The 23,261-nt window shown below is 43.9% G+C and overlaps 1 protein-coding gene across 1 annotated transcript in view; it reads left to right on the top strand.

Annotated features, from left to right (window-relative positions):
- Positions 1 to 20,545, top strand: part of LOC104041217 (amine oxidase [flavin-containing] A) — a 40,024-nt gene extending 19,479 nt beyond the window's left edge. The window contains exons 4-15 of the mRNA XM_064473071.1: positions 2,559 to 2,663; positions 3,940 to 4,031; positions 7,033 to 7,174; positions 8,930 to 9,079; positions 10,283 to 10,442; positions 11,739 to 11,835; positions 13,442 to 13,495; positions 15,036 to 15,093; positions 15,523 to 15,620; positions 17,060 to 17,171; positions 18,621 to 18,683; positions 19,181 to 20,545. Coding sequence (XP_064329141.1) covers positions 2,559 to 2,663; positions 3,940 to 4,031; positions 7,033 to 7,174; positions 8,930 to 9,079; positions 10,283 to 10,442; positions 11,739 to 11,835; positions 13,442 to 13,495; positions 15,036 to 15,093; positions 15,523 to 15,620; positions 17,060 to 17,171; positions 18,621 to 18,683; positions 19,181 to 19,336 — 1,287 coding nt within the window. The 3' untranslated portion in view covers positions 19,337 to 20,545. The remainder of the gene's footprint in view (positions 1 to 2,558; positions 2,664 to 3,939; positions 4,032 to 7,032; positions 7,175 to 8,929; positions 9,080 to 10,282; positions 10,443 to 11,738; positions 11,836 to 13,441; positions 13,496 to 15,035; positions 15,094 to 15,522; positions 15,621 to 17,059; positions 17,172 to 18,620; positions 18,684 to 19,180) is intronic.
- The last annotated feature ends 2,716 nt before the right edge of the window (positions 20,546 to 23,261 follow it).

Raw genomic sequence — 23,261 nt, 5'->3', positions numbered from 1 at the left:
CCTCATCGAGTTACTGAGAGAGACTTTTCGTGCACTGTTATTTCCAGCAATATAAGGAATAGATTTGGCTGAAAACAAGAGGAGCCTTAGAAGTTACTTTTTTGACTTTCCTTTTAAATAAGGGCTGCTTATTTTGAGTTAAGTAAACTAAGGATAGATCTAAGTTATGGGACTCAGTACAAGCACAGTCACTTACCAAAAAGCTGTGTGAAAACATGTCTTACTGAACAGTGAAAATTTTTGAGAAGTTTTGCCTGCTACTCCTGAATGGTGGGCTTATCCCCTTTGTCCCCTTGCAACATTGACATGACAGAACTTCAGTAATAACTTATCTTCACCTGTTGTTGGGTGGCCTGACAGCATTGCATCTCATCTCTGCTTAAGGGCAGGATTACTGGTGTTAAAGCACATCAAGAAGACACATTGATGGCACCTGCATTCCTGACCAGAATAAAAAGTCTGGCAATAAATTAACATTGAAGGAGAAGTATCTGATGATCTTTTTGAAGAACAAAATGTTGCACAATAAGAAGAAAATTATTAGCAATTTATTACTGCTTTGTATTAGGATATCCTTGCATGTGTGTTTTGGTCCTCTTTTCTGTGGCTGAATACACAATGCTACAAAATGAGAAACTGTGTTCAAGGAAAAGGAAGAGGCAGTGTCATGCAGAGGATTCCATTCCTGGTAGTTCATGAGAGCATTTCTCTGTTCTTCCCACGGCAGAAGTGTGTTTTGCATACACATGTGTACCTGGAGAAGGCTGGAGCAGCATCCCCCACCCACCTTCCTGTAACGTAACTGTCTAAAACAGAAAGAAACAGGGATAAAAGAGAAGAAAAAAATACACAAGATTAAGATTACATGCCCAGAAATCCAGAAGTAGCCAGCCACCACTGGAGGCATCCTGGCAACTTGAAAAGAAAACTCAACATTTGTTGGAAATTGAAAAAAAAAAAACCCCAAAACACAAAAAACACCTTTAAGCACTAGGATCTCAAGCTGAACTAACTGCTGAGGTCATAACCTTGTGGTTTGCTTGGCCCAGAACAGAGATTACTCTGTTTAGACTAAACAGAAGAGCATTTTTGCTGCTGCCCTTACTGGCTATTGGGAGGAGGTACAGCACGGTGGGCTGTGGGCCTGGCCGGCCACCGGAGCTGGGGCACCACCGCAGCACTGCATCCTCTGGTGAGAGAGGGACCAAGCGGTATTTGCCATAGCAAGACTTCTGTCTCCTACCCATGTTCTCGTCTCTTCTCCATTGTACCTGCCATGGGGAAGACTAAAGTTGACCAAAATGTGGGAGTTTGTCTTTTTTACTGCTTTTGCCGAGTCTGAAAGCTCACTATGGTCTCTTGAGTTTCATCTGGCACCTTTTATCTTTTTTACAATCTTTGCAGAAAAATGTTGTGAAGCATATTAGAAATCCATATGCATTTACACACACATGCACAATTATCAGTGGGGAAGACTGATAAATTTTCTCGCTGCATGTGGGGAAGGGGCATTTGGCTCCTGCTTCATGTGCCCCTGTCCGTGGATCACTATCTTGTGCATTTGCAGCATTGCAGCCTCTTGCTTGGTCTGTGACCCCCGCCTGCCAGGTGTGATGGGCTGGCACGGTACACATTGCACTGAAAAGCACATTGCACGCAGCACCACAGCTCCTGCCTGTCATGGTTTGCTGCATCCTGCCACGTGACCTCCTGCAAACTTTTGACACACCTGCAAGAGCAAACATTAAAGAGGTGTGACGAGAGATTTGTCATTGACTCACATGGGGAAGCTTTAAAGCCATTTACTAAGAGAAAATGTTGCCTGCTCATCCAGTTCTCTTTCAGATTAAAGTTATCACAAAGAACCAGCTGCTGTTAGATTGTTTCACTTATTATATCACAGGATTATCTGAAACAGTCATATTCCTGTTGCAGTTATATGTCATACACATTGTAAGTACTGATACCATTCTTGCAAGTGTGCAAAATTCTTCTTTCTGCAACCAAAACTTTCTTTTAGGCAAATTTTTTTTTTTAGGCTAGGTTTCTCCCAAGGTACTTGGCATAATAAAGAGGTACGTTTGCTTTTTATAGGTGAGGTGTACCATAAAGGTGCTTAGGTAGTTCAAACGTTTAAAATGCATGCAATTTTAGACCCATGCAAATGTTAGGATGAACATTTCAGCAGGCAAGCAAACATTAGATTGATTCATATTACCTCCTTGGCTATTGCTTGAGTCTCCTTAGCCCAGAATTTGACAACCTGCTCAGAACAAATGTACCCTTCCTCATCGTGTCCGAATAAAAAACAAGTGTTACTGTCCTTGTTAATGTCAGCCCAACTGTTTTTTCCCTTTATACTTTGCGTCATGCATTCCATTGCCTACGTGCATATGCAGGGCGAAAAAAAAAAAAAACGTCCAAGGAAAAAGAAAAAAAATCTAGGTCTTTTGGGGCAACAGGTCAACCATGTGATGACTTTGAGATTTTTGTGTTCTTGAGTAATGAAGATATGCTCTGTTGTGTTTCAGCTGCTTATGTTCTTATGTGTATTTTAGGGAAAGTCACGCCATTTCATGGGTATTTCCCCTCCAACATGGAACCCCTTAGTTTACCTGGATTACAATAACTTCTGGAGGACCCTGGACAAGCTGGGAAAAGAGGTAGGCTGTGTAAACTGCATCTGTTTCCTACAATGCTCATGTCATCATGAGTAAATCTGGTTTTGTTTTGTTTCTGGAAGGCTTTTTTGATGCTTCATTAATATTTAAAAAAAAACAAACCACAAAACAAACCCCCCCAAAAAAACCCCAAGAAACATTCATCAGAAAGGTATCTATGTTGCCCAGGAACTATCAGGAATAACAGGCCTTCCTCACTGAGAGAATGAAGCTTGATGACCTTTAAAGGTCCCTTCCAATCCAAACTGTTCTATGATTCTGTGACAGGACACAAAAAGATCTGGAGGTGTCTAAGTTATCTGAAAAACATGAGGTTGAACCTCTGCATGTCAGGCAAAACCATTCCACAACCTGGGGGATGAGAAGGGTTTTCCCCTTCCCCAGTGACAGCCTGTTTGACTAAGGATGAATCTTTTTTCTAGTTGCCTAAGCTGGGTTCCAGTTTGACTTCATAGTAACTTTATTTCTGAAATTCTTAAACAGTAAATGCCTTCAAAATTCAAGCACTACAACTGCAGATCTTCCTGTGTGCAAAAAGTAGCCCCTGGAGCATCATGCTGTCTTTCAAATATTCATCAGTTGCCTTATAATCTGGCTACAAACCAGGGGCCTACCTTACAATAACGTTCAAGCATTCAAGCTGTATTCCTGCAAAGTTTGTCAGGTTTATGTGGTTTTGCAGAATCAAATTTATGCATGATACTACACCTTTTTTTGTCAAATAATATATATTTTTTCAAAGATTCAAATATACAATGGCGTCCTCACATGTCATGATACTTACTTGCAATGGATTATTATTAAGAATTTAACTGTCTAAAAATAATTTAATACTATCTAGACATTTTTTGTTCCCTCTGTAGTTACCAAAGAAACATAGGGGCCTTTGGATACCCATCTTGTAACTGTCTGAATCTGACTAGAGAAGGATTTTTTTCTCTCAGCTGTTAGAGGACACCAGGACAACTAAATTATAATAGACACCTCCTGGACAACTAAAGGCCAGATGAGTCCCAACTTATGGATATAGTTCATTGGTCAGACAAAGCCAGATTTGGTGGTCATGGTACAATTCATGCGCAAAGGTGTGAATGGAAACTGTTCCATTTAGCGAACTTATTCCAAATTTACAGCCATGTGCAGGGGACAAAAGAAACTCTTGGTCAACATATCAATCATCACTGTGCTACTAACTAGCTATGACCAGGCAATGATATAATACTAAATAATTTCTTGAATATTGTTCCTCTGTCTCCAGATTCCTCTTGAAGCACCATGGGACGCTCCACATGCTGAAGAATGGGACAAAATGACCATGAAAGAGCTGATAAATAAGATTTGCTGGACCAAGTACATAACTCTTTGTGCACTTTGAAATGCAGTGGCAGAATCATAGTGGCTCCCTGGCAAATTCTGGTGTTCAGCTGGGTTACAGGTGGTGAGAGAGCAGGAGGTGTTTGAGATGAGGCCGGTCTTTGTGATGGGCTGTTGTCAGGTGGTGAGTGAGGGCCTGTGGAGGATAAAGTGGTATGCGAGCTTGGGTTGGCTGGCAGAGGGGATTAAAGGTGCTGGGGAAACCTGGGGTTTGCCACAGCAGGCCCTTGTAGATGAGAGTGACAGTGTGGGCTCTTCTCACCATGCTTTCACTTCACTCAGTTGGAGAATGTGTGCCTTTGTCTTCAGCAAAAGCAACATGTAAATAAAACTCTGCTGTGTAGGTATGAATAAAGGTAATTTGCAGGCATAGAAATGGAGGCAGAAGGAAGTGAGGGGGCTTCCCTGGCCCCATGGTAGGCTAGGAGCTGAAGAGTGATATCCTCTGACTCAGCTATGTCCTCTCCTGCACAGTTATCATGTGTGTCTGCTTTTACTGCATGAGCTGCATCATGTGTACCACGGAGCAGACAGGTGCCGCTGGCACATCGGGGAGCAGCACGCCGTGCCGGAGGGCAGCTGCTTCCCGGGGGTAGCTCAGTGGATGTGGCAGCGTGAGACCCAAGGAGAGGGGAGTGAGCACCTGTTGGCTCTGGAAAGTCTAGAGAAGTTAAAATGCTGCTCCTTGTTTCAGCAATAGTACCCACTGGGTCTCCAAAACCCTTGGAGGGAAACAAGGCAGCCAAGGCAACCTTCCTTGTTGCCTTTCACCTGCCTGGCTGGTTTGTGCCAGAGCCCAGTCAGGAGCTCCACGTTCATCCCAGCAAGCCTGTTGCTGTGCATGCTCAGCTCTGCCCATGGCAGTGCACGCTCCCTCTGCTTCTGTGAAGCTGTCCTTGAATGCTAGCCAACTCTTCTGAGCCTCTTTGTCCTACAGGGTAGTTTCCTATTAGATGCTGCTAAGCAGGTCCTTGAGGAGGATAAAATCTGGTCTCCCAAAATCCAGGGTTGCAGTTCTACTGTTTATCTTACTCCTGTCAGGTTCTTAAACTCTACAGTCTCATGGCCACTGCAGCCAAGGCTGCCCTTCACTTTTGCATCATCCGACAGGTCTTCCTTGTCTGAGTAGCAGGTCCAACAGAGCATCGACCTTGGCTGGTAGGAAGAGGGCCCAAGGTGTTGTATCACCTAGAAAATGGCCCGTGTGTTTTATGTCTATGAGGGACAACACTGTACGAATAAAAAAAAAAGGAAGAATGTTCAATATGGGGTGACGACAACTGGAAATACTCTTTTCTTCCTTTCCTTTTTCAATTAATTATAAGGCAAAGAGAAGTGCGCTCACTGAGCTCTTGTGTTTCCCCTTGCTGTGCTGGCCCCTGTGCTATTCTGTAACGCCCTCCTCCTTTATATTCTTTTATTTGTGTGGCTGTGCTCTGCCCTTTTATTCTGACTGCCATTTAGCACTGTGCCTGCAGCTTCCTGATCAAAACGGTCCATTTGAAATTTATTTTGCTGGCTTAAATCTTGCTCTAGCTCTGTATGATGCAAGGTACAGCCATTTGGACTTTCTATTTCTCTCTGTGGCATTGTAGTTTTTCTTTACAATTAGTTTTATGCTTGAAAACTCTGTCACTTTGAACTACCCTTTCTGCTGCAAGTATACTGGCTCTTCCTCTTCTAGTTTTCACAGTTCCCCTTAGTCAGGGAGCCAGTGGAGTATAAGCAGAACTGGGTTGATAGTGACCGCTCCTGTAACACGCTTCTCTGCAAGACTGCTTCTACTGCCAATGGGTTTATGGCACTGCAGTTTTAATGGGTGTACTCAGCTGAAACACGTTCAAAAACTCAGTAAAAAGCCACTCCAGATCTTCGATCCAAGACAGATTTTTCTACGCATAGTTAAAAACCACAGTGCCCTAAGCAGGAAAGCTCTTCCGCAGCATTTCTATATTACTTGGGTCAAGATTACCAAAGATTTGTTTGTCATGTGTCACAGATCAGCATCTACTGATCCTGGAGAGACTTTTCACATTTCTCAGACTTGAACCTGCTACAACTGTTTAGTGTCTTGGTGCTTTCAGGATTGTTGCAGAGGGTTCTTGCATGCAGGATGTTTTCATATCCTGGCTAATGAAGTAGAGGTATCTGGACTTCATACCCAGGGAAATGAGGTTATAAAAATTTATAAGTTACATATTTTAGCCCAGATAACTTGCAAAGTTTCTTCCTTTAGCAGATGATTATAAATTCATGTTGTTTCATGAAACTTCATCCAAGTCAAAGACCTTTCAACTTCTTTGCAAAATTCTCATTTCTCTTAGGCATCTGTCGCCACAAATGAAAGAAATGTGAATAGCGAAGTCCTCATTTCCTGTTGCTGTAACTCTGTTTACATTCAGAAGACTTACTGTGGTAGACAGCTGACCCTCTCCTTATATTTATGGCAATGATTGCCAGTTTGGTTTCTCTGGGTTATTTACCGTGTCCGATTCTTGATTTCACAAACGGTCTGTGCAACAGTGTTACATGGTTGATGGGGAATGCCTTGGCCATGTGGCTAGTTGAGCCCCTCGGGACCCATCAGACCTTGGAAATGATGTCCCCAGTGAGCTCCCCATGAAGCAGAAATGTGGAAGAGTTTCACTGACTGATTACCAAATGCATTCACCTGTTGAGAAAAATATTTGTTCCGATGAAGGGAATAGCAGCAGGGAAACTATTTAAAGAAACAACTAAGGTGAAATCAGTGGGATTTCAAACTGAACGGGGAAATGCTTTAGGAGGGAGGGAGCACTGATATAAACCTATTGAAACAGTCTCATAACAGGCTAAAAAAAATGAGATGGATAGAAATCATCTTGGCTTTTCTGACTTTGGGGAAGCAGCCCGTACTGAGAATAAAAAAGAAGATTCTGCAAGTGGTCAGGAAGTCACATTTACTCGCTGCCTATGTCTGCTTTTGTGTCTCATGCAGAGCTGCTAAAGAATTTGCCACCTTCTTTGTTAATGTCAACGTCACATCTGAGCCTCATGAAGTCTCCGCTCTCTGGTTCCTGTGGTACGTGAGGCAGTGTGGGGGCACAGCCAGGATTTTCTCTATCACCAATGGGGGCCAGGTACAAAATGTCTTATATTCTTCCTCCTCTCTTGAATCCATAAAGAGCAACTGGAGTGTTGTATCCATCAAAGCCCTGCAATTAATGAAAAGAGGATGAAACACCAAGTTCATGTGGCATTCACTTCAGCACAGTCCTTTTGTTGCTGATTTGTTGCTTTTTTGCCAATTTGTTTTCTATGGGTTACGTAGTATATTTGAATGTTTTCAGGAGTTCAAAGCAAGTATACTTCAGAGTGAAAAATGGTTTTTTGGCATTCAAGTTTCTAATGATAAGAGCTGGAAGTATATAGCAAAAGGCCCTCCCTTCTTGGGACAGCTCACATGGCAGCATGTTTTATGAGCTACTTCAGGCTGTTTCCTCACCTTGGCCATGACAGGTGCCTGGTTGCCTGCAGAACATTGTGGTTTTCATGTGATTGTTCTGGATGAAGTTTCAGAAAAGGGGAGAGAGGGCTGTCAAATTAATTTGGATGTGGGCTGTCGGCACACTTTACTAGCCTCCTACTTCAGTTAACGCAGTCTCAGAAAGCACGCGCGGTTTTTCAGACTTAAGCTACCAACAGCAAAAGCAGAGATGGTACTGCACCCTTCCAAGTGTGCCCAGCTAGGGAGACGTTAAGAGAAGTTGCCCATAGAGGTGCGAAGTCCCCATCAACATCTGACCATTGGGGTAAGAATAGACAACCATATGTCGGGAAGGATGTAAGCAGAGCTAATGCTGCCACAGGGTAGGATCAAGACACAAGATCCTTCTTCCTCAGGAGTCCTCAGCCACATTTCAGCCATGTCAGCAACTACTAGAGGTTGCAGCAGGAATTAAAAATCAAATTAATCCCGGGATACTCATAGCTAAACAAGACATGTCGAGAGGGGAAGAGCACTTCCTTTTCTTTGTGCCTGGATGGGGCAAGCTGTCTTGGTTTCTACCATCCTTCCCTCTCTTCTCACCACAATGAAAATCAGTTGAGCAACAGCGCTAAGGGTTTCCAACTTAGCAGCCATGACGAGTCTTATAAAACTTCTTCAGGCAGCCATTTTAGTCTTTCAGCACAAGGCTTTGTGGGTTCTTTCCACCCTGCCAGTACCAGCATCTTATATGTAAAAGTGAGCTGCTTGATATAACGCTGGTGGCTGGTAGATAAAGAGGGTTAGTGCTTCCCCTGAGCCTCTGCACAGACATCACAAGCAAATATGTGTCACAGATTGTGCTTTTTTCCAGACAGCAATGTCTTTCTGTCTTCCCAGGGACAGATAAAGCTCATTGCCTGCTACACTCAAGGCCAGACCCAGTTAAAGCTCATTGCCTGCTACACTCAAGGCCAGACCCAGTTAAAGATCTGTCTTGCTTCTGGGCTGGTGCAGGCTTTCACTGTACAGATGCAAGTTTGTGCCTTTGTCACACATAAAGGTTTTGGTAGCACAGTGATGGGTAAAATACTCAAAATGTCTTTTTAATGAAGTGATATGTTTATACTAAGTATAAATACCTGCATTATATTTGTTTGTTTGCTAGGCTTCAAGAGTCCTTAAGCTAGCTAATTGAGAAAGCCACTGCAAAAGTGGTTTAGGCAGCAATTCCCACTGAGGCTCATATTTATGCCTTCGTTCTTCTGAAAGTCTGGGCCTCTTTATGCACTCTTAGGACTTGCAGATTTGGCCTGGAGTTTCTTGGTTAAGAGCAGAAGTCATATTCAATGTCATTGTGATTAATGCTGGTGATTTTTTGTTTGTGTTTCTTTTCTGTTTTTTTTAGGAGAGGAAGTTTAAAGGGGGTTCTGGTCAGATATCGGAGAAAATAATGGAACGCCTCAAAGGCAGAGTTAAACTGGAGAGTCCTGTGGTCCGTATTGATCAGACAGGTGATAATGTCACTGTGGAGACTTTAAACCATGAGATATATGAGGTAATTTGATCAGAATAGAAGTAGAGTATGCATTTAGTTGGGGAATACATCTGCTGTAGCTCATAGCCAGATGTAATCAGGAGGTAACCATTTGTGTGTGTCTATTTCTCAGACTATGCTGACACTCTGAAACCTGCTTTACAGCTTTATTTATGACTGGATCCTTCTTAGTGTTCTGCTGGTTAGTTTCTATGATTACTCTGCCTTTTGTGCCTTAACTTTTTCTGTTATTATATATTTTTATATTTTAGTTCTGCACTGAGACCATTTCAAAGAAAGGCAAAACGTTTCTGTTCATACCTAAGTTCGTGGCTTGCAGAACAACAAAAAAGACATTTCAAATACCTTTTGTCTCTGTGCAGTGGTGCTGTGAAATGCTCTGTCAGAACATGATTACCCACAGTGGAACCCATGGGGTGGCACCTCCCTTCTGCATACAGAGACCAGCCTGCCACAGGGGTTTGTGCAGGACCATCATGGTCTGCAAGACCCCCATCTCACCAGTGGCAGTGTTTGGAGGATATATAGAGAAAGCTAAAAGAAAGGGAAGGGGCTGTTTGGCAGAGAAGCCAGTCTAAGGATGTCCTGGAGGAGGGACTCTCTCCCTCTCCCAGGGATTTTTAACCCTGGATTTTTAACCCTGGAGCAGCATCTGTTGTGATATAATGTCACCCCAAGCACCAAAGCAGGACGTCCTTCATCGCTCCAGTCAGACACAAGACCTGCGAGAGGCATAGAGTGTGTTCAGGAAAGCTGAAATCACCATCAGTGTTGCTTGTCCTGAAGTAGATTCCTGTGAACATGCAGAAAAGTGATTATTCTTTTTTTTAACAGCTTATAATTTGGACAAATGTGGGTCACATTTTTTCTGGGGATGATAAAAGGCAATCTTACCTATGCCATAAGATCTGTCTTTTCCCATTTCCCCACCTGTCTCTGGCCAAGTTTCAACTCTGGTCCTGTAGTGTCCGCAAGCTGTCAAGAATCATCTAACCACAAAACAACATGCTTTTCCCAGCTCCTTTTTCTGAAATGGCAGAATTATTTTGGTTACCTGGATATATCTGTGTAGGGAGCCAAGTAGCAAAGTCAGGTATGGGAAAGCTGTTAACAACTAATAAGAGCATCTTTCAAATGTGTCCTGCGGGGTGACCTCAGTGAGAGGCAGCACCTTGTCTGTACTGACTGTGTTTTGTGTTTCAGGGGAAGTATGTGATCAGTGCTATCCCTCCAATCCTGACAACGAAGATTCATTACAAACCAGAACTGCCATCAAAGAGAAACCAGTTAATTCAACGCTTGCCTATGGGCTGTGTCATAAAATGCATGATGTACTACAGGGAACCCTTCTGGCAGAGGAAGGGTATGTGGGGAAAGTGAAGGACTTGGGAGCCCCATGCTACACAAATTTTGAAGCTCTGCTGTCTATCAGTGAATAAATCCAAGAGGGAGTTACACGTGCAAAACCCCCAAACCAAACACACAGATAAGTGAAAGGTAAAGCTCCTTAGAAAGGAGAGCTCTTCCCCCAAGCTTGAGTGCACACCTTGTCCCAAAGATGAGTCCAGACCCAAATAGGATCCCCAATCGCATTGTTGCTAGTTGAGGAGGGACCACTGAGAGAATAAGCAAGGTTTCCCTGGAAAGCATTACTGAAACCTGCAATGCACAGAAGCAGTGACCTTGCAGCAGCAGGTCCCTGCTTCTCCCTGCCAGGGACAGCATTAGGGCAGCCAAAGAGAATTTACAGCAGATGACAAGGAGAGCTTAAGGTGTAAGCAAGACCATTCCCTGTTTTTAATCCTCTGTTCTACAGACTTGATATCTCAGAAGACTGGAAAAAATAGGTTACCTTTTTGTTTAACTCAAGATATTTTTAACATGTGCTGCAACATCATGTGTTTCTCAGCTTTAGCTGATACCATTTCCAGAACTATTCGTATGAAAAGATTAGTTTCCACTTCCTGTGTAAAGATACTGAGAATTGCTCTGGGCGAGAATATTTCTTAATCAAAAGAATGTAATTTTGCATGTTGCAGGGCATAAACAGGCCATTGGGATTAGAAAGAAATGTAGGCAGGTTTATATATTGTTATTTATATAGGATTTTTGGGGTCTTCATCTGAAACGTACTGATGTGATACTAGATTAGACAGTCCATGTTTCTGCTGCATTACTCTAACATGACACCATTTCTGACAGCCCTATCAGCAAAATCAATACAGGGTGTAAATTTGAGCCCACAGTGAACAGATGTAATTACACTAGGTTTTGTTGCTGCTGCTGTTGTTTTGGCCAAAGTTACTCATGGAATGAACCTTTGTAGTGCTTGCTAGATCTGTTTATTTTTAATGTTTATTGCCCCCAATATAGAAAGCCAAAGGGACTTGTAACAATCCAAAGAAATTCCTTGCTAAGTAATAATGGAATTTAAATATGACTTTCATAAGTCTGTGTACAAAATTTCCAAGAGTCAGAGGGAAGAGAGGAGAGAGACTGCTACAAAAACACTTCAGGCATGTAGGTATTATTGGTGACGAAAGAATTACTGTACAATTCCTTTTACAGATAATTTTCCTTGCTCCTTACTAGCAGAAACAATGATCATGAACAAGTTTCTCTGACAATCATTTTGTTTTCTCCCCCCCGCCCCCCTTAGGTTATTGCGGTTGCTTCGTCATTGAGGATGAAGAGTCTCCAATTGGAATAACTATAGATGACACAAAACCTGATGGATCTTTCCCTGCCATTATGGGGTTAGGATCTTCTAGCCCATGCTTAGAGATGTGTATTTCTTTTTGTATGATGGAGTGGGAGGAGGAGGAAGAGGGGAAATGACCAGGTTACATCAGTGGTACCTGCTCCCACAGTCTGCCTAGGTGGAGGAGAGCACTTCTGACAAGTCTCTTTTGCATCTCTAGCCTGTATAAGCTTTTAGGTGAAGCTTCTGCTACAAATAGCCTAGTATAAAGGAGATGGTTGGGACGAAGTTGCTGAATTCACCTGTCGTTCATTTTAAGCATTTGGTTAATGTTTTGGGTTGGTTGGTTGTTTTTTTTTTTTTTTTTTTTTTCTGTGTAGTAGATTTAAAGATGAATGCCTTTCTTACCTAGCTTTGTGAGCATGTATTTGGCTTTATAAGGCCTGTATTAGGCCTTATATTTAGCACCTCGGCCAAAATAAAAATGCAATTGTCCAAGAAATCCTCATTTGCCTCCTCTCTCCATTGAGCTGAGGCAGGACAATGAACATCAGCTGGTGGTTGAGTGAGGCAGCAGTTGTGCAGTGAAGAAATCGGGATTCTGAAGAAACTGCCAAGTAAAAAAGTTGTAGTTTGGACAAACAGATGGGAAAATATGTAATAGCATTGACTGGCTTTTAAAGTAGGTTAAGCCAACGTGAACGAACAATCTTTACAAATGTTTCCACTGTAATCTGAGGTGAGACTGCCAAAAAAAGGCCAATATAAATGTCAGGCAACTACTCCTTAAGTATCTGGCAAGGAAAGCTTGCCACTTCTTTTGAACTGTACATGTTTATGGGCATGTTCAAGGCTTAAAAAATTCCATGACCTGAGAGCAATAAGCCTCCTCTGAACCCCATCTGGCAAACAGTTTCCTGCTTTCTCCTTGTGGATTTATGCAACTTCCTAAAAGAAAGCAGGAACATACTTCATCCCCTAGGTATCTCCACTAAGGTCAGATGTACTAATCACCAAATCTGTTTCCTTCAAGCTGAATAAATATTAATCCCAGGTCTTACAGAACTGGTCCATGATACTGTGCAGTGTTTGTTAGAGCAGCAAGCTCCCATCGCTTACTAATGCCAGATGACATGGGCAGTGGTATGGCCAGCTGTCTGTGAGACTTCAAAAGCTCAAGGAAACTCACGGTCTCATTCCTCTTGGATAAAGACCTAGGTATAAGAGGTTAGGCAGTGCAAGCTAGTTTGCTGGACAGTCATCTCTCTGCCCACTTTGGTTATTACTTTGCTCTCCTGAGTCAGTGGGGATGGGGAGTTCATGCTCATGGACCAAAATGAGGCCAGTGCCGGCAGCTTTGAAAACACACTTGCAATCAGCAACTTTCTCCTCTGGTAGCTGCCAGGCAGTCCTCTGTGCCTGCCCCCTGGGAACGTATGCTCTCCCTTACAATTAACTCCCCAGGGTACCCTGCACAGGCCTTTTCACCTGTGTGACCTGTAATTATTAAGTGATGAGGTATGGTGAAAAAATGTCAAGCCCATTATGTAGCGGTAAAGTGCTTGCCTGTCTCTTTTTTAGAGTAATTTCAAGCAAGAGCTTGTGAATCAGCTGGGGTGCTGACACTGTGTGATATTTATATGCCGTATTTTTCTTTTCAGTTTCATCCTTACCAGAAAGGCTGTTAAACTGGCCCATCTCAGTAAGGAAGAGAGGTAAGAGTTCAGAAAACATAAATATTTCAGAAATATGTCAGTTCTCTGGGATGCTTCCCCACAGGAATATGTCTGTGGATATGTGTGTGCATATGCACATATACACATGCTCAGTGCAACTACCAGTAATGGAAACTGGGACAAAAATTGAGCTTTTAGCATAAGCAGGTGGAGATACTGTCATGGTTTTAGCTGGGATAGAGTTAATTTTCTTCACTGTAGCTGGCATAGTGCTGTGCTTTGGACTTAGTATGAAAACAATGGTGATAACACACAGATGTTTTGGTTGTTGCTGGGCAGTGCTTGTACTAGTCAAGGACATTTCTAGCTTCCCAGGCTCTGCTGGGTGCACAAGCAGCCGGGAAGGGAGGGGGCACAGCTAAGAGAGCAGATTCAAACTGGCCAAAGGGATATTCCATATCGTGCAGCGTTATGCCCAGTGTGGTAACTGGGAGGAGCTGGCCGGGGGAGGCAGGCAGCAATCAAGGCCGGGGGACGGGCAGCGCCAGTCAGTGGGTGGTGAGTGGTGGTATCATTTGTGTTTCGGGTTTTTTTTTTCCCCCTTTTTCCCTTTTCCTTTTATTATATTATCATTATTGTTATTATTATCATAATCAATATTATTATCATTATTATTTTAATTATCAAACTGTTCTTATCTCAACCTACAAGTTTTTTTTTTCTTTTGTTTTTGCTCTTCCTATTCTCTCCCCCATCCCACAGGGGTGGGGGGAGTGGGCGAGCAGCTGTGTGGTGTTTAGTTGCCGACTGGGGCTGAAGCACGACAACACTAATGCTAATATCCGTCCAGTTAGGCATATTTCTGAGTTTCCAAGTCCTGCCCACTCTTCCATGTTCTGACTTACCAGCTCTGCATCAATATGTGAACTGAGAAGGTTTTACAAAGACATTCCCAGGCTGCATCCCCACTGAATTACGCTTCACCCCAGGGATATGGGGAGCACTGGCATGCATGGTTTTGGGTGTCCTTGACATTCAGACTGGGTGATAAAATTTTTAAACCTCCATGTTTACAACAGTTTGGTTTCTCCATTAGTCTGTGAAATGAACAAACAGTACTTCCTAAGGGTGATTTTTGGTACACATGCAAGTGACAGAGGAGTTCTGCTTAGGAGTATGAGTACTATTCTCCAGCTCATATTTGGTTCTCAGCTATAGTAAATCTGTAGGGATTTCATTGATTTATATTGCTTCTCTTCTGGTCTTACACCAGTGAACATGAGAATGAATCAGCTCTGCATCCTAAAATAACTGTACAAAGATTTATTTTTTCAGAGCTCATTGCCAAAATCAACCTTCATTTCCCATTCCCTGGGTCCATTTTGGATGTCACATTTAGTCATCAGCATTTGAAATATGTATGTTAAGATAAGAACTTGAAATCAGACTTAAAAACAAAGCCAAACCCAACTATTTCCAATGTATTGCAATAAATGTGATTTCTTTATAAGAGCAGCAATAGCTGAGAGGGTTTTTTCCACCTTTTTTTTTTTCTGGCTCTGATTTTATTTTTATATAGGAAGAAGAAGATCTGTGAGGCATATGCCAAAGCAATGGGGATGGAAGAGGCTTTGCATGTAAGAAATGAATGCATTTTCACTTCTGTTGTACAGTCATGCTACTCCTTTGTTCTGGAGGATGAAGCCAAAATTCCTGGTACTTAAAATGTGTACCTAAAATTGCATGTTGTGCCATACAATTGTACTCCCAAGGGGAGGGCAGCAGTATCTAGTACAGGAAGAAAAGAGCTGCCAGTCTCGCTCTTTACAAGAAAAGAGAAGGCAGTGCATGGTTTAATTTGTCCTGTCATTTCCTCGTGGGAGGCTAGTGCTTCTGTAAAAGTGCAAAGATTTGTTTTGTGCAGATGGATAGCATTAGCCAGATGACATGGCACTCCTTTGACAGGTATCTTTATCGTGTTTTTTTCCCTCTTCAAAGGAAATGTGTTTTTTATTTCCAATTTCTCTGCCACTGGTTCACTCTCTAATGTTTGCTAATACTTACAGCCTGTGCATTATGAAGAAAAGAACTGGAGCACGGAGCAATATTCAGGGGGTTGTTACACAGCCTACTTCCCACCAGGCATAATGTATTCTTATGGAAGGTAAACCAGAGAATGCTTTGCTTTCTTATTTACATTTCTTAGCTCGTGTACAATGATACGCCTTATGCAACAAACTTGTGGCATATGAGGCATATTAGGGAAACTCCAACCCGCTTCCCACTCCCCTCTCTGCTCCCCAGCTAACAAGGATCATGCTATTGACTTTAGCAAGAGCAGAGTTTCTCTTGTGACTTGCAAGGAAAGAAAGCATGGTCACAAAGGGACTAGGAAACCTTTACCTGCTACGTTACTCACAGTATTTGCTGCTACGCAGTATTTGCGATAGATCCCTTTAATGCTTTCTAAGACCTTGAGGGCTCACATCTTGGACGGATGAAGAGTTGCACTGACTGTGTAGGTGGGGCGTCAGGTTCTGGTGAAGCACATTGAGTCACATCATGAGGGGAAGACGCAAAACCCTTACATGAAAACTCATTCGCTCCTCCTCCCCTCCTGTGCCCTCCCCACACAGAACTGCTGTATTCCTAAAGGAGCATGTTAGATAATACCGATTAATACTAGGTAGATCACTGAAAAGTGCATGGAAGGCATGGTTCAGCATGTAATAGGAACAACCAGACAAATCTTGTATCCATAGCCAATGACCAGACAAACCATGTAGCGCATTGCAGCATGAGCTCCTTAGCATGTCCATCATGGAGTTACACCTTGCCTCTGTGCCAAGATATGTGTGGGAAGAAGTCATCCCATGCACTGAATCTTCTGCTGTAATTTATCTGAACACCTGGGTAGTAATGGGTGAGGCCGCTGACCCAAAGAAGCTGGTGTCAGACCGGGAAAACCTACCTGGGGATTAGATGGGAGCCCTTAGAGCAAGCACATCTCTCTGTGGGAAAGGGGGACCTCATTACCTGTGGCTGGGTTGACCAGGATGCTCATGCAGCTTTGCACGGCTGAGGGGCTGGCTTATATGACCCTGTGGGGTGAATGCAACTCCCTGAATGCAGAGGCCTTCAGCTGCCATCCCCTTTTGGCAGGACTTGGAGCCAGGCAAGTCCAACCTCCAGATGGGTATTACTGATCCATCACTGCAAAACCATCATTCACATCCCATTGTAATGGCAGGATAACAACAAAGCTGCCATCCATAAGACTTAAATCTATCAGTTGCACTGCATTTCTGGAGGCTGTTAGGATTAGCCCTTACCCCAGCACTAAAATAAGGCTCGTACTGTGTTGCACAGAAGCTGGACACGCTGGTATATGCCTTAGATTTTTTCTCTCTCAGATCTTGAGTTCTGTGTACAGAAGCAGGTATGTTGTCCTGTGGGGACAGGTTATTGCACCGTGCTCTCCAGTCCACGTCTGCAGGAATTCTGGAGAACTGAAGTTGAGCACTCCAAAGCCCATAAATTGCTTGTAGACGGATCATCGCCTTCCTGTTACTTGCCATCTGACACTCTCGATTTGTTTTGAAGGATCATTCGCCAGCCCATTGACAGAATCCACTTTGCTGGCACAGAGACAGCTACCCAATGGAGCGGATACATGGAGGGGGCTGTACAGGCAGGAGAGAGAGCAGCCAGAGAGGTACAGACCATTGGTTTGCTTTTAATGTCTCTATTAAAAGGTTAAAAAGGATTAAGTACAGCTTGGAGGGACTGATTTGGTGCATCACAACCTGTAATTGTGCAGAGGCTCCTGGAATTGATGAGGAAGAATCCCGCAAAAGGATGTGAACCAAAGCTTTTTTTCCAAACTTTACTTAGTTTGCTGTTGAATAAAGTGAAGCCAAGAATCTCACCCAAATTGGAACATTATGCAGTGTGTTGCTGCACTAGAGACTTAAAACAAAGCTCCTGCCATATACCTCGTGTTTAGCGGAAGAAACCCTCCAACCTGATGCTTGCTGCCCTTAGATATACTACCACAATTTCTAACAAATTAATCACTGCATGTTTTAAAAGTAATTAAAGTCATTACAAATGCTTGCAGCTATTTCCTATGCAGCAATCTGAGCATTGTTCTTATTTTTGATCTATCCCTTCTGCTTCTCCTTTTACAAGAGAGTACTGTTAGCTTGGCTTTATGAATCCATAATGTTCGGCTCTGATAATGTCTAAATCTCCTCAGAATGACACATGTTGGGCTTGGTTCCCAGTCACAGTGAAATCCCTTTACAACAGTCTGGAGGGGGGGGGGGGGGGGGGGAAAACATTAACGGGTGTACATTACAGTTACAACTGCGGTATGGCAGAGCCACAGAGCTGTTATTTAAGGGAAAATCAGCCCTTTGCTTCCAATTGACAGAATGTCATATTCACCTTATAATCCTCATTACTTGCTTTGTTTCAAGTCACCTAATTTCTCTTCTCTTTTCTGCGTGCCTGTGAGCAGTAGTTATAAAGATGGTTAGCTGTCTCTTCTGGAGACATTAATTTGCCCCCAAGAACCTCCATGATAGCTACAATCAGTTTATTCTCAAGAGAAATCCTTGATGAGCTTTGTACTGCCTGAATAGCCAAGAGAGGACTTTGTAATTTTATGCTTTAAAAGCCCCAGAGTTGTATCCCTCCTCTTTCTAGTTTGTGATCCAAGCAGCATCACTCCTAACAGGCTTTGCGTCCCAAGTGCGTGGCGGTAACGTCACCTTGCTACTTCTCACACTGTCACGTGAGAAAGCATTTTCACTTGAACTCAGAAAAAAAAATTAAACATCTGGAGAAGCTGTAGTTCATGTGTATTTCTGAGTGAAGTCCTACTTTTTACAAATGACCCTGAAACTGTCATTTTATCCTTAGAATGCTGGTTAGGCACACGACCATTTGATGGCCAGCTGTCATATATTTACACAAACTACCAAAACTGCCTCCTCCTTCTCTCTTTGCTGATATAAACAGAGGTTCAAGGTACTTTCAGCTATCACAGTTATGCCTTTTATCCATGTCACCTTGCTCTGACTTGCTCTGCTTTTCCAAAATTGAAAGTAGCACGGGTTTTAATTTTTTCTCACGTGGTACAAATAATTTTTTCTTCTAGATATTGCACAGAATGGGGAGGATCTCAGAGAATGAAATTTGGATGCCAGAGCTGGAGTCAAAGGTAAGCGGGACTTTCTCGTTGTCACCTGGTCAGGCACACACCCCTCCGTCAGGTGTGGTCCCTGTTTTGGCAATTCCTACGAGCCTGCCCCTGGGCAAGGTTTTGTTTAGCTCGCATGCTGATGTTAATTTTCTTTGACTCATCTGAGAAATATTGTTACCCCTGTCTGAGGGGTGGATGGCCAAGAGCCAGGGAAAAAGATCTCAGAGCCTGGGGGAATGCAAAATGCAGGAAATCAGCCTAGTTCTGCCCAGTCCCAGGCCATAGATTTAAGCCAAATATAACCTCCTTCCAGTCACAAGTAATTCCACCTTCACTGCTCTGTGGCTGTTCAGGATGACAGAAAATACTTGCTTCACAGCCCTGACCCTACCTCCCACCCCAGTCTGGTCCTCAGGAAAACCTGTGATGTCCCCAGCCTAGCGGGGACGTTTGTTGCCTCCCCACTCACATGGTGAGGGAGACCCTGTGGTGGTACCATCTCCTCTCTCCCCCAGGATGTCCCAGCCCTACCGTTCACCTCCAGCTTCTGGGAGAGGCACCTGCCATCCGTGCCAGGACTGCTGTGCCTGCTTAGCTCCACCATGTGTTTCACCTCTGTGGCTGCTGTGGGGCTGTTTGCCTATAAGAAGGGACTACTACTTCGATACTAGTGGGGACCACATGTCCAGTGGAAGCTGCATACTCCCTCTTCTTCCCTATTACCAGATGAGTGCTATTTTGGAGGGAAGTGGCACTGAGAGCTGGAAAGGGCAAAAGTTGTTCTCCTTGTGATTTTTCTTTTTATTAGCATAATTAATGCATCAAATCTACTGCAGTTGCTACCAGTGAAACAGAAATAAATCAACTGTGGGGGCATTTTTCATATTTGCCTTTTCCTTGTCCATTTGTTTTGATTGGGCATGATAATATCTATGGTATGTTCCTAACACAGGGAAGGCAAAATACAGACCACACCTTTCCCAAGAGGCAAAGCGGCCTTGGAGAATGCATTCACTTCCACTCACTGCTTTAGTTTTTACCACACGAGATAATAAATACCCTTATGTATTCACTTCAGTTAGTGGCTCAGAATATCCGAGGTTATTCCTATAACATCCCTGCTGCCCAGAAGAGATTAGCATGCCAATCAGACCTAGAATTGCCAAATTAATTTTCAAATGCATTTGATTAATTATTAATCATCACAACATGAAACTTAACCGCGAGCTGGTTGAAAAGAGGTAATTAGCACAAAGCGGCTCGCTAAACGGTGAGAGAGGAAGCGCAAGTGGACTTTATTCTGCCCACTCCTGAGCGAACATCCGTGCTTATCTGTACTGCGGGGTGCCTGTGTCGGTGCGGCTCGGCCACGGCACGGCTCTCGGTTGCTTCCTGGCCCAAAAGCATCTGATCCAACCCAGCTGTTCTCTGCTGAAGCAGAGTGAAACGAGGTAGCAAAGTTAAAGCCCCTCCAACTTGCAGCAGATGCTAGCTGTTATTTTCCAAATGGCAGCAGCTTCCTGGCTCCCTGTCAATTTGCTGCCCCTTGTTTTGCTCGTAATCTGTACCGCCTTCCTCAATAAGGAGAAATATATTTGGGGCTTGAATTACTGCCTTGTAAATTAGAGTAATTGGATGCATCTGCCTGTTCTGCTTTTATTATGTACATGACACACTTAAAATAATCACTTTAGTGTTTAACTGGAGTCTGGAATATATGTTTCACAACGTTACCATCATTATGCAGTCTTTTTGCCATAAAATGTGAGCATTGTTTGTGTCCATGAACTCAATTGTCATTCAACATGGGTGAAATGTGCCTTTCAATAGTCCTGAAACCTTGATAAGCGGAGCTCTTCTATAAACTTTTCTTCAGGTTCTTTCTCGTGTCGTTTTTTTGAGAGTTTGCGGAAGGTGGTGTTTCCCTGTGTCAAACCACTAGGCACATCACATACAACAGCCAGCCAACCCTTGCTGTGCTCAATATGATCCATATATATATGCCAATAGAAATACCTGCCTACCAAAGATGACTTCGTTTCTGGCCTCTGCTTCAACCACATTTGTATGTCCTCTCACTTTTTTTTACAAAAGCCTTGTAGACACCGTAAGTGCAGACCAATCTCAGCCTAGGTGCTGGTGGCCTCCAAAGCAGAAGCCCTTTCCAGAGGGAGGGGGTGCTTCAGGTGGCCCTATGTCACCAGAAGTGAGCAGGCGCTCACGGTGCCAGCGTTAGGCACCGCACAGAAAAGGTTGTACAGCCAGTACATGCCTCCTGAGCAACTATGTTCATTGTTCGCAGCCATTCTGTGGGCGGATCAGCCAGCCACTACCAATTCCTCTGGGGGGAAAAAGGCCTGAACAGATTATTTACAAGAAGATTATATCTACATATTCATCTTCAGCTTTCCCATCTACCTTGAACTCACACATGCACTTCAAATTATCCACACTGGAAAGGAGAGAATAGTCTCAGTAGGAAGCAGCAATGCTAGATTTTGAACACGCTAAGCTGTAGTATTAAATGTTTGTTTAAAGGATTTTTGACAGGTTGGTTGACAGGTCGGTTTATCATCCACCTTAGTAAGATTTTAATGGGGTGGGGGGGTGACTAACATGAATTGCTGTTTGGCTAGAGGGCTCCCTGCAGATTTTCTCCCCACCTCCAGCCATTACCAAGCAGGGATTCCTGTGTGCTAGGACTACCCTGTTAAAGCCTGGCACAGCACAGGCTCAGGGAGGGAGCACAGACTGTCTCCTGACAAGCCTTTTGTGGCGTGAAACAGTTCTGTGCCATTACACACTTCCCCCAGGGGGATATTTCCACTGCCTGAAAAACACTGACCGTGTCTGTTCAAAAATATTCATCCATACGTGGATTTGTGGCAGTTAGAGCCATTCATTTTTGTGCTGACTTTAAACTTGACACCTGAATTTCACAGTTTTTGTGTGCATGTGCAAAAGGGACCCCAAACCAGCTGGATTATGCCCATGGTCCGACACGGTCCAGCTTCACTTTTCACCTTATCTGTGCACCTTTCTATTGCAATTTGTTGGGGTTTTGACGTGCAAGTTCAATTCACCTGAACTAGTCTCAAACTGTTAAACAGGGCCAGGTACAATGTTTCCCACTTTGCAGGGAAGAAGCATGCCTCATTGCTGTTGGGAGTGGTAAGTGGCAAATGAAATCAAAGAGGGTGATTAAAATTGGCATTTCTGAAACTCCTGTGGCTCCCAGGCACCGTGCTGCTGCAGAGAAAGGGCAGCGTTTGTCAGAGATTATAGACCAGCTTCCATCATGCTTTAATGCCCTTTCTGACAATCAGAACAATCTTGCTGTTTAAACATTAAACATTTAGCTTAAATATTAAACAGCCAGGCATCTTTCTTAAACCAATTTTGAAACAGAATGGGGCTGAGTTTATCACTGCTGACAACTCTCCAAGCAAGCCACTGCCTTTATTAAAACCATGAGGCTGAAGCACTGTGGAGACAACCCTTCCTGCTGGGGACCGAGTCAAGTCCTCAGTCAGGCCATGGAGTGGGAAAACCTTTGGTGACCTCCCCTAACCAGGGGTATTCAGTGCCCTAGTTTTTGGAGGAAGAGCCCTGCACTCCCTTGGCAGAGGTGGGAGATGCTCTGTCCTCTCAAAGAAGGGGTGAGATGGGAGAGGCCAAGGTCCACACTGAGTCCATGAGCACCAGGTGGGAACCAAATTGCATTGACACACCTGGGAAATGGGAATGCCTCAGGAGAAAGGCTGTTTGATGCTTGGAAATAAAGCAAAGCCAGAGTAAGCACTGGCAGAAGGAGCAGTAGAGGGGAAAGAGAGGAAAAAAATAGATTAATCCTCCATACTAGCAGTGAAATAAGAAGCACCATGGAGCAGATAGATCAGGCAGTCTGAAATACGCAAGTGGAGATGATGCAGTGAGAGAACCTGCCTCTTTTTTAATTAAATTGCTGGTTTTGCTTACAGATACCACAGCATCTGTGCCCAAGCCCCTCACAGCATGGCATATAATTAGCCTTACAACACTTTTGAGAGCCACAGAAATCGGCACTGGCGATGGAAAAACCCTCCTGTGAGACTCATGCTTCCCGCTCCCCTCGGCTGCAGCTCCCACTTGTACAGTGCAGCACTGCTGCCCCCTCCCAGGGCTGCCATCAATGAGCCCCATGGGGACAGGGACCTCGAAACAGGATGGGCTGCTGGGATGGGCAGGAGGCATGGGAGGAGAGCTGCTGGATGGCTTTTTTGCACCACCAACCCAGCAAGGTTTTCCTTCCCTCATCACTTGCCCGTCACGCAACCTCCAAAATGCCCAGCACAGGAACTGACACCCCAAACCCCTCTGGTTGGAAACCCACCATGTGAGAAGTCTGGGAAGGGGCCACCATCATGAGAGTGAAGTGCCGGGCTGCAGGGGCTGAGTGCTTTGGCACAGTGGATGTGAACCTCCCCTGGGTCAGGCAGCATGCCTCCAGTCATGCTCCTCATGTGGAGCAAGGGGGAGGTCCGACCATGGTCACCTGGGCTGCTAAAGGTACATGCAGCCTCATCCAGCCTGGTCGCTTTGATAGTCGTTCACCAG

This window comes from Phalacrocorax carbo, chromosome 1 (assembly GCF_963921805.1).
Source record: "Phalacrocorax carbo chromosome 1, bPhaCar2.1, whole genome shotgun sequence".
NCBI lineage: Eukaryota > Metazoa > Chordata > Aves > Suliformes > Phalacrocoracidae > Phalacrocorax > Phalacrocorax carbo.
Note: the sequence above shows the minus strand (reverse complement) of the source record. Positions and strands in the feature narration are given on the sequence as shown.